The sequence below is a fragment of the Oncorhynchus mykiss genome, chromosome 27, assembly GCF_057628025.1.
Source record: "Oncorhynchus mykiss isolate SJ-2025 chromosome 27, ASM5762802v1, whole genome shotgun sequence".
NCBI classification, from domain to species: domain Eukaryota; kingdom Metazoa; phylum Chordata; class Actinopteri; order Salmoniformes; family Salmonidae; genus Oncorhynchus; species Oncorhynchus mykiss.
The window spans coordinates 2,100,074-2,111,069 of record NC_143048.1 but is presented as its reverse complement, the minus strand read 5'-3'; the positions used below and the strand labels follow the sequence as shown (position 1 = coordinate 2,111,069).

The 10,996-nt window shown below is 41.4% G+C and overlaps 1 protein-coding gene across 1 annotated transcript; it reads right to left on the bottom strand.

Moving 5' to 3' along the window:
* Positions 1–1,556: 1,556 nt before the first annotated feature.
* LOC110507306 (somatostatin-1A) lies at positions 1,557–3,711 on the bottom strand. The gene is made up of 2 exons (XM_021587201.2): positions 3,453–3,711; positions 1,557–2,068 (listed from the first exon to the last, which is right to left on the bottom strand). Exons 1-2 carry the CDS (start codon positions 3,588–3,590, stop codon positions 1,862–1,864), a joined length of 345 nt encoding a protein of 114 aa, XP_021442876.1. The 5' UTR covers positions 3,591–3,711; the 3' UTR covers positions 1,557–1,861.
* Between the last annotated feature and the right edge of the window lie 7,285 nt (positions 3,712–10,996).

The following is a 10,996-nucleotide window of genomic DNA, read 5'->3' as shown; positions in this document are numbered from 1 at the left end:
CTTCATGGGCAATTGCTGCAAAGAAGCCACTACTAAAGGACACCAATAATAAGAAGAGACTTGCTTGATCCAAGAAACACAAGCAATGGACATCAGACGGGTGGAAATCTGTCCCTTGCTCTAAATAGTCCAAATTTGAGATTTTTGGTTCCAAGATGCAGAGTAGGTGTATGGATGATCTCTGCATATGTGGTTCCCACAGTGAAGCATGGAGGAGGTGTGATGGTCTGGGGGTACTTTGCTGGTGACACTGTCTGTGATTTATTTAGAATTCAAGGCACACTTACCCAGCATGGCTACTACAGAATTCTGCAGCAATACGCCATCCCATCTGGTTTGCGCTTAGTGGGACTATCATTTGTTTTTCAACAGGACAATGCCGCAAAACACACCTCCAGGCTGTGTAAGGGCTATTTGACCAAAGAGAGGGATGAGTGCTGCATTAGATGACCTGGCCTCCGCAATCACTCGACCTCAACCCAATTGAGATGGATTGGGATGAGTTGGACCACAAGGTGAAGGAAAAGCAGCCAACAAGTGCTCAGCATATGTGAGAACTCCTTCAAAACTATTGGGAAGGCATTCCTCATGAAACTGGATGAGAGAATTCCAAGAGCGTGCAAAGCTGTAATCAAGACAAAGGGGGGCTTAAATATAACTTTTGGGGGGATTTGTACTTTTGGTTATTACATGATTCCATATGTGTTATTTCATAGTTTTGATGGCTTCACTATTATTCAACAATATAGAAAATAGTAAGAATAAAGAAAAACCCTTCAAAGAGTAGTTGTGTCCAAACTTTTGACTGGTACTGTATAACACCGTCTCCTACACTGACTATAAAAAAACATTAAGAACACCTGCTATTTTCATGACATAGGCTGACCAGGTAAATCCAAGTGAAAGCTATGATCCCGTATTGATGTCACTTGTTATATCCACTTTAATCACTGTAGACGAAGGGGAGGAGACAGGTTTTTAAAAAAAAATGTTAAGCCTTGAGACAATTGAGACATGGATTGTGTAGGTGCACCATTCAGAGGGTGAATGGGCAAGACAACATTTTTAAGTGCTTTTGAAGGGGGAATATTATGTAGCAGGTGACAGGCGCACCGGTTTGAATGTGTCAAGAACTGCTATGCTGCCGGGGTTTTCATGCTCAACAGTTTCTGACGAATAGAGGCTGTTCTGAGGGCAAAAGGGGCAGAGTGCAACTCAATATCAGGAAGGTGTTCCTAATGTTCGGTATGTGTATATGTTGTTTGCTGGAGGTTCATCAGGTCAAGGTTTACATTATGCCTACCCTTCATAAATTATATATTTTTATGGCCACCACAACGAAGTCTCTTTGTCTAACAATGGATTTACCGCCTAAAATAAAACTAGACCCTGTAGCAAAAGCATTCATAACATCACTCCAAATGGAGGAAAGAACCGTGCTTATCCTGGAAACAAGTGCTAACATCTCATAGGATAAGCCTATAATAGCCATTCTCAAATAAAACAACCCATTTGTGAGGAGGAGCAAGATAACAATATATGAATCAACACATTGGTTCTGAAACACAGATTTTATTCAAACAAACAATTAAAAATAGTTTATCTGCCAGAATACATAAAGCACAGTCGAAAGCAGAATTGCATACAATCTCTAGAACATTCGTTCATGTGTTATTTCGGAAAAAATCAAAATGATCGATAAAGACATCAGCATGATTGTTGTTAAAGTTATAATAATTTTTATTTACATTTTTTGGGATTGGCGGGTTAAGCCATGACGCAAAAAATAACATAACATTTTTATATTGAAACTAAAGAGATGCGATGTAGTATACGCAGTAAAGGCCCAGTTGTAGATTAATTAACATGATGTAAAGGTTTTCCAGAAGAAGTTCTTGCATCCAGCCTTGCGTTCACGCGGCGCCAGTACTGGGCCAGCTGCACGCTCCAGCTCGAGACGCACATCCTCCTGCTCCACGCCACGAGACAGGTCATCTGACTCAATCGCCTCGTTCTCTGCTAGTGCAAGCTCTGAGAGCAGCTCTGCAAGTGTATACCTGGCAAGCTCCTGAAAATAGATAAAATAACATAACATTTTTATTTCTTCTCTTTTGTGGAGACTGAAAAATACACATTTTAGCAACAGGATCCATTGAAATAGAAACAAATCAACACGCCTTAATAAAATGTAGCCTACCCATTTAGGAAGGAAATCAGTGTTTGAATGTTGTTTTCTCTTCCCTCACGTTGCTAAAATATATGTAGGCTATTTGATCTGCATTATTTATATTTATTTAAGATGGCTGCAAATCTTTAAAATTACCTTTCCTACGCTGTTACGCATGAACCGATCACTTAAACTGAGATGTAAAATAAAAATTTTATTCCAACATGTGTTTCATTTTCTTTGAAGAAGACGTTTCATTAATAAACATTAACATTAAAACCCATTCCACTGTATGTTTTAACTATTCTTGTCAAGTTGTGTTTGTAATTGACAACTACCTACAGCAGACCCCAAATTCCAGAGACATCTTTCGTTTTTATTTGATACATTTTCATTTTAAAGGTTGATTTAAAATATAGAACAATTCACATTTACATTTCGTTAGTTGCTCTGATAGCAGTCTTTCCACATTCCTCGGCACTTAATAATATGCATGTCAATCTCTCCTGGCTCAATTTAGAGGATAGATTGATTTCATCACTACTTCTATTTACGAGAAGTATTGATATGTTGAATGCACCGAGCTGTCTGTTTAAACTACTAGCACACAGCTCAGACACCCATGCATACTCCACAAGACATGCCACCAGTGGTATTTTCATAATCCCCAAGTCTAGAACAAACTATGGGAGGCGCACAGTCCCACATAGAGCTACGGCTACTTAGAGCAATGACTACATGGAACCCTATTTCACATCAAAAAACTCATGCAAGCAGTAAAATCAGATTTAAAAACGGATTAAACTACACCTTATGGAACAGCAGGGACTATGAAGAGAGACACAGACACATACACATGGATTTTGTGTTGTCGATATGTGGGAACACACTTAATATGTTATGGAATATGTTGTGAAATGTCTTTTTAATTGTATAACTGGCTTAATTTTGCTGGACCCCAAATATTTGTACAAATACAAATACTTAATTTCGTGGTCGCTTCGGCACCATGAAAATGCGCATCATGCTGCATCTTGCTAATTAGATCGATTCATTTCCACATGCACCTGCAAGTAAAACCGTAGGGATAAATGTATGGCAACACACTGTTTAACCTTAAATCTGTATCTGTATCAAATCTGTATCATCTCTATACTCTGGAAGTAAATCTACTTAAAATGTAGTTTGCAGCTGTACCACCAGCTCTGAAAAAATAGGATACTATGGCCACAGTAGCTGGCGAAGAACTAAAACTTATAATTAAAGTCTGATTGAAGGTATTTACCTGTTTGCCTGCAGGTGCCATGAGTGACCGTTGAAGAAGCTGGCGAAGTTTGGCATCGGATGGAGCGGCAGAGACACTGCTGATGGCCAAGGCTAGGGAAAGCAGCGCTAGGGCGCACTGGACACGCGTCGAGAGCATCTTCTTTTGTGTATCGGGATGGCAGAGGATGGATGAAGGCGGTTCAATTGGGCAGAAGATAGTCGAGATGGTGTTCTCTTCGGGTTATGCTGCTCCTTCTGTTGTTCTAGTGCCCCCTCCGAACCCGTCTTTTAAACGGTTCGTCTGTGGTCAGGTGGTAAGGGGGGTTTCCTTCTGGCGCGTAACGTTTGAGTGATGATTCCAAGTGACAAAGTTTCCAACGATTAGAGAGTCGTGCGCATCCTTCGAGAAAAGGGAATTCAAGATCCTTTCATTTATTGAATATCGCCCGATTAGTGAAATAGGGTTTACTTTGTAGAGACTTTCACTCCGTGTGGATCTTATTGAATTTCAACAAGTTCGTTTATTTTTTTTCGCCCAATGAAATGAACTCAAGGCCCTGTAATGGAAAATCAACAACACATACATCATGAATAGGCTACAATGTGTCAAACTGGCCTCCACTTTAATGACTATGGGATTTCATGATGAGTCTGAACGTCACTTATGCCTGAACTGTTTTTATTCTTCATAAATACAGCTGTTGGAAATATCCAACATATTGTTTCTACATATAGGACATAGAGTATATTTTTTCCAATTTAGAGGACTCTTAAACTCATTCAAAACACTTCTCATATGGGTATTTTCGCTCGCTACTTCACGTCATTGCGCATGCCTGCAATGATCCTTTTGCATTTACAACAATTCAATTATTATCGAACAAAATATCAGTATGATGAGACAAATATGTCTACATTGGAATAAAGCAAGTGAAGCAGCAAATAGAATTCACTTAATCCTGTAGTTTTTTGTATTATTATAAAGGGGCACTTTTATTTGAAAATGGATGTAATTCTTCTTCATTTCATTCATTCTTCGGCACACACAAGAAAATACTAATGTTGACCTGCAATGGATGTGGAGTGAGTTTCGTGGAAGAGTTCTGAATCCCAGTGGAATACTCAGAATAGCCTACTATCCCATTAACTTCCAGAAATTAACATTGTAGTGCACATGCTTTCAAACGAAATATCCCTTTTGATAGTCACATACTGTCACCACTGTTTGTAATTTTGTGGCCTACATATACAAATACTTAATTAGACCAAATCCTGGTGTTATATTTGCTTTCCAGCCTTATGAGCTTCCCAATTTCTTGCCTGCATATGTAGAGTCGTAAGTGCGCAATAGTCTCTATTTATAGCGTTTACCTTCTAAGCCATTGTAATAAGACTTCTAAAGAAGACTGCTATAGCTATTCAAATAGTTACCGAGACTACCCGCATTGACCCTTTTGCACTAAATATCTTGCACTGACTCTATGCACACACGGTGGATTACACCCACACACTCACACATACTTACATTGATTCCCCAACACACACACACAACATTCGCCCACATACACACTGACACCACGCACAAACACACACACACACACACACATATACACACCCACACACACACACACACAAGCCACATTATCCCTACTTGTATGTACAGTACATAGCTACGTCAATTATGCCAGCAACAAATGCAGACACTACACATCCAAGTATATCTGACCAAATTATGAAAGACAAGCATTGTAATTTTGAGTTTCGTAAAGTGAGTGTGGAAGAGGTAAAAAAACATTTTTTGTCTATCAACAATGACAAGCCACCTGGGTCTGACAACCTGGATGGAAAATTACTGAGAATAGCGGACGATATTGCCACTGCTATTTGCCATATCTTCAATTCAAGCCTACAAGAAAGTGTGTTCCCTCAGGTCTGGAGGGAAGCAAAAGTAATTCCACTACCCAAGAATAGTAAAGCCCCCTTTACTAGCTCAAATAGCCGACTAATCAGTCTGTTACCAACCCTTAGTAAACTTTGGGAATAAATAGTTTTTAACCAGATACAATGCCATTTTACAGTAAACTAACATACTTTCAGTGTGCTGATAGGGAAGGACATTTTTTTTCCATGTGTGGCACTCATACAAATGACAGATGATTGGCTGAGAGAATTTGATGATAGCATTGTTTTTGGTACAAAACCCACAACCTCAACTAAATCTAGTAATGAATCATGTGGAAATTGAGCAAAAGAAATGCTTGGAGTAACCTTGGAGTAACCCTAGAATGTAAACTGTCATGGTCAAAACATGTCGATGCAACAGTAGCTAAGATGGGAAGAAGTCTGTCCATAATAAAGCGCTGCACTTCCTTCCTTCTTAAGGCTAGGGGGCAGTATTCGGAAGTTCGAATGACTGAGGAGCCCAAAGTAACCTGCCTGTTAATCAGGCCCAGAGGCTAGGGTAAGAATATAATACCATTTGATAGTAGCATTTGTTAGAAAACACTCTGAAGTTTTTTAAACTGTTAAAATAATGTCTGTGAGTAAAACAGAACTTATAGGGCAGGCGGAAACCCGAGGAGAATCCATCCGTAAAAAAAATGTTGAGGTCACAGGCCATTTCAATGCTAGTCTATGCGATATTCAAAAGAACCCTTCCCAGATTGTAGTTCCTATGGCTTCCACTAGATGTCAACAGTCTTTAGAAAGGGTTTCAGGCTTGTTTTTTGAAAAGTAGTTTTTCAAGGTGTCCCTCATTAGGACACTACTCTTGCAGTGAATGAGGGCTCCCACCACGGTAAAGGAGGTGCAGCTATTTTTAGGGTTTGCCAATTACTACTGGAGATTTATCCAGGGTTTTGGTGAGGTGGCTGCTCCCATTACCTCACTGCTGAAGGGGGGTTCTATACGTCTGCAGTGGTCAGTTGAGGGCGTACAGGGCTTTTGGACAACTAAGTGCTCTGTTTACCTCGGCGCCCGTGCTGGCCCATCCGGATCCCTCTTTGGAGTTCATAGTGGAGGTGGACTCGTCCGAGGCTGGGATAGGAGTGGTGCTTTCTCAGAGCTCGGGTACGCCCCCGAAGCTCCGCCCCTGTGCCTTCTTCTCGAAGAAGCTCAGTCTGGTGGAGCAAAACTATGACGTGGGGGACCGGGAGCTGTTGGCTGTAGTCAAGGCTTTGTAGGTGTGGAGATATTGGCTTGAGGGGGCTAAACACCCTTTTTTCATCTGGACTGACCACCGCAATCTGGAGTACATCCGGGCAGCGAGGAGACTGAACCCTCGCCAAGCAAGGTGGGCCATGTTTTTCACCCGTTTTGTTTTCACCCTTTCGTACAGAACAGGTTCCCGAACGTTAAGGCAGATGCACTGTCCCGGCAGTATGACACGGAGGAGCGGTCCATGGATCCCGCTCTCATACTCCCCTCCTCTTGCTTGGTGGTGGACACGGACATTGAGCGGGCGTTACGTGCAGAGCCCGCTCCCCCCCAGTGTCCAGAGTGAACGAGGTATGTTATAGGTTACAGCTTCCCCCCGATTACCGCATTAGCCCCTCGTTCCATGTGTCTCTCCTCAGGCCGGTGGTGGCTGGCCCACTCCAGGAAGCTGAGGTGCGGGAGGTTCCTCTGCCCCCTCTGGACATCGAGGGGGCCCCGGCATACTCTGTTCAATCCATCCTGGATTTGAGACGTCGGGTGAAGGGCCTTCAGTGCCTCGTGGACTGGGAGGGGTACGGTCCGGAGGAGAGATGCTGGGTTCCGGAGGAGGACGTGTTGGACCCTTCCATGCTGCAGGATTTCCACCGTCTCCATCCGGATCGCCCTGCACCTCGTCCTCCGGGTCGTCCCCGAGGCCGGTGTCGGCACGCTGCTGGAGCCGCGCGTCAAGGGGGGGATACTGTCACAACTTCTCCCGAAGTCGGATTCCTCTCCTTGTTTGTGCGGTGTTCGGCGGTCGACGTCACCGGTCTTCTAGCAATCGCGATCCATTTTTCATGTTTAATTTGTTTTGTCTTGTTTTCACATTCACCTGGTTTCAATTCCCTAATTACATGTTTCCCAAATGTCCTTGTCGGGAATTGTTTATTGTAAGTATGTGTGCATTGTGTTACTGGTGCGATACGGGTTTTGTGCCCAGGTGTTTGTTGTTTTTGTATGCTGGTAGTTATGCTCCGGCTATTTACCAAGTTCTGCTCTCCTGCGTTTGACTTCCCTCCCACCAGTTACGCACCCCTTATAGCCATTTTTAAAGTATTAATTCATTATTATTATGAATCTGTACATGTGTGACGAAAAGCTACAGAGATAAGATGGAAGGATGAATGAATGGATGGATAAATAGATAGATAGAAGGAAGTATACAGTATTTACAGTATTTACAGTGGGATCCGGAATGGTTGGATTCCTTGATAAAGACGAGCAAAAAGTAATATATAAAGTAAATAATACAAATACTGAGCTTTATTGTAAGCAAACAAAAATATATATATATATTTTATCGAATCACACGAGTGTGAGGTTTGGCTCTGTTCTTGTAGTATATAGGGTTAGGGGGAAGGTGTTGTGGGAGTTTCTCCCGTCTCTCTGTGTTGGCTAATGAAGGCCAAGTTTAACACATTGGTCCACTAGACTCTTTGCACATTTGGGCAGAAGTATCTGGGGGGTTCTACTAAGCTAACCTATGGAATTGTTTTATTAAGATGGTCCATCTTTTATCTTTTTGATTTAGCTAAAACAGTTCGAACGCTACAGGCGTTTTTATGAGAAGACAGATTTTTTGGATCATTTTAGGTATATAAAAAAACATATTTACTTTGGCCTTTAAAATTAATAGTACAGCCATAGGAATGCATTGAATAACACATTTATAAATGGCAAAAAAAGAAAGTAAAAAAGTAAATCATAAGGAATAAGGTTTTGAAGTGTCTGTCCTACACTCTTAGAAGAAAATGTGCTATCTAGAACCTAAAAGGGTTCTTTGGCTGGAACCATTTTTGGTTCCAGGTATAACCATTTTGAGTTCCATGTATGTCACGCTGGAATAAAGGATTTGGATACACGCGCAGTAATACATAATAGGGGGCTTTAATACACCCAAAACAAACACGTGTACAAAAACTGGGCTGTACCCAAACAAAAGCTTGTTGAACGACACAGGACGATACACGTAATATACAATATATACATAACAGCTGCACCAACGCATAGGTACTCACATGACCAACGGACATGGGAACAATAACTGACAAAGACAGAGGGAACAGAGGGCACGTATATAACATACTAATCAGGAGAATGGGAACCAGGAGTGTGTAATCAGACAAGAGAGTCCGGGGTTGAAGATAATGATTCCCTTTCAGTGAAGCCTAGAAAGCCGGTGACGTAGACCTCCGGAACTGGTGAACAGAATGAGCAGCAGTACCGGGAGGATCCGTGACAATGTAGAACCCTTTCCACAGAGGGCTAACCCAAAACCCAAAAGAGTTCTACCTTGAACCAAAAATGGTTCTTCAATGGGTTCTACTATGGTGACAGCCGAAGAACCCATTTGGAACCCTTTTATCTTAGAGTGTATATCTGGGAGATATAAGAAAGCTATTCTTTTAATTATTTTTGTTGGCACAAAACTTCGACAAGCGTCGCGTGACGCTTGTGGAAGTATAGCATCATGAGAATCTCTCCTTTCCACAATGAGGTCAAATTTGTTTGTAGCCAAAACAGTTTGAACGCTACTGACATTTTCGTGAGAAAACTGATTTTCGGTATGTCTCATGGGCTAACAACTCCAACGCAGACGTGGAAGGCCGATGAAGCCCATACAAAAAAAACAGATGTCTGTAGCTTAAACTGGGCACATCCCTGACCAAGACCTTTCTCCCCCGATTGTTCACTTTGACTGAGCGCCCAGCGCTAGGAAGAGTCTTGGTGGTTCTAAACTTCTTCCATTGAAGAATGGTGGAGCCCACTGTGTTCTTGGGGACCTTCAATGCTACAGAAATGTTTTGGTACCCTTCCCGAAATTTGTACCTCGCAGGATCCTGTCTCAGCGTTCTGCAGACAATTCCTTCTACCCCATGTCTTGATTTTTGCTCTGGTATGCACTGTCAACTTGTGGGACCTTAAATAGACAGCTGTATGCCTTTCCAAATAATGTCAAATCAATTGAATTTACCACAGGTGGACTCCAAGTTGTTGAAACATCTCAAAGATGATCAATGCAAACAGGATGCACCTGAGCTCAATTTCGAGTGTCATAGCAAAGGGTCTGAATAATATGTAAATAAGGTATTTCTGTTTTTTATTTGTAATACATTTACAAACATTTCTATAAACCTGTTTTCGCTTTGTCATAATGGGTTATAGTGTGTAGATTGCTGAGGATTCTTTATTTAATACATTTTATAATAAGGCTGTTACATAACAAAATGTTGAAAAAGTTAAGGGGTCTGAATACTTTCCGAAGGCACTGTATATGCATACATCATCACAGATGGATGGACAGACAGACAGACTGTGATAAACTCAGAAGCATGATGGGTGGTTCAAGAGAGTGATAGGATGCACAGCCGGTGCCTCATCAGTGATGTCTCCGCATCCTGCTTTTCAGAAAATTGTTAAAGACAACTTCTGTAGCCTGTTACTGAAAATTAAGGAGGATTTGCAGAGGTCGTCTAATCTCACTATATTGTTACAGGGTAAAGTTAGTATCTTGCCCTGGATTAACCTTTAATTATTTATGATCTCTATGTCGCCACCTACAACATTTATAAAGGAAGTACATTTAACTCTCGCTAAATGAATATGGGGTGGAAATCAGGCTACAATTAAACTCACCAATCTGCAGCATGTTACATTTAAACTCACCACTCTGCAGCATGTTACATTTAAACTCACCACTCTGCAGCATGTTACATTTAAACTCACCACTCTGCAGCATGTTACATTTAAACTCACCACTCTGCAGCATGTTACATTTAAACTCACCACTCTGCAGCATGTTACATTTAAACTCACCACTCTGCAGCATGTTACATTTAAACTCACCACTCTGCAGCATGTTACATTTAAACTCACCACTCTGCAGCATGTTACATTTAAACTCACCACTCTGCAGCATGTTACATTTAAACTCACCACTCTGCAGCATGTTACATTTAAACTCACCAATCTGCAGCATGTTACATTTAAACTCACCACTCTGCAGCATGTTACATTTAAACTCACCACTCTGCAGCATGTTACATTTAAACTCACCACTCTGCAGCATGTTACATTTAAACTCACCACTCTGCAGCATGTTACATTTAAACTCACCACTCTGCAGCATGTTGCGGATTTGCTGATCCGAATCAACAAAAAAAAATATTGGGCTTTTCAAATAAGAGCTTTACTAGTGTGGATGAACCGTCAATGGGGTGCACCATGGAGTGCTATTTAATCTGCATTTGAACCACATAGACTAGAACATTTAATGTTTGCAGGGTTTGGGAATAGTTCTGATCTCCTTGCCTGTATGCAAGAGGGTGGAAAAGGTCATAGGTCATCAAACAAAATTCCTGCAATTGT

What these genes read in the sequence shown, in the direction of transcription:
- LOC110507306 (XM_021587201.2), bottom strand. Translation starts at nt 3,590, where the DNA reads ATGCTCTCGACGCGTGTCCAGTGCGCCCTAGCGCTGCTTTCCCTAGCC. An exon ending in TGGCACCTGCAGGCAAACAG is followed by an intron (nt 2,069 to 3,452) that starts GTAAATACCTTC and finishes ATCTATTTTCAG; the next exon opens with GAGCTTGCCAGGTATACACT.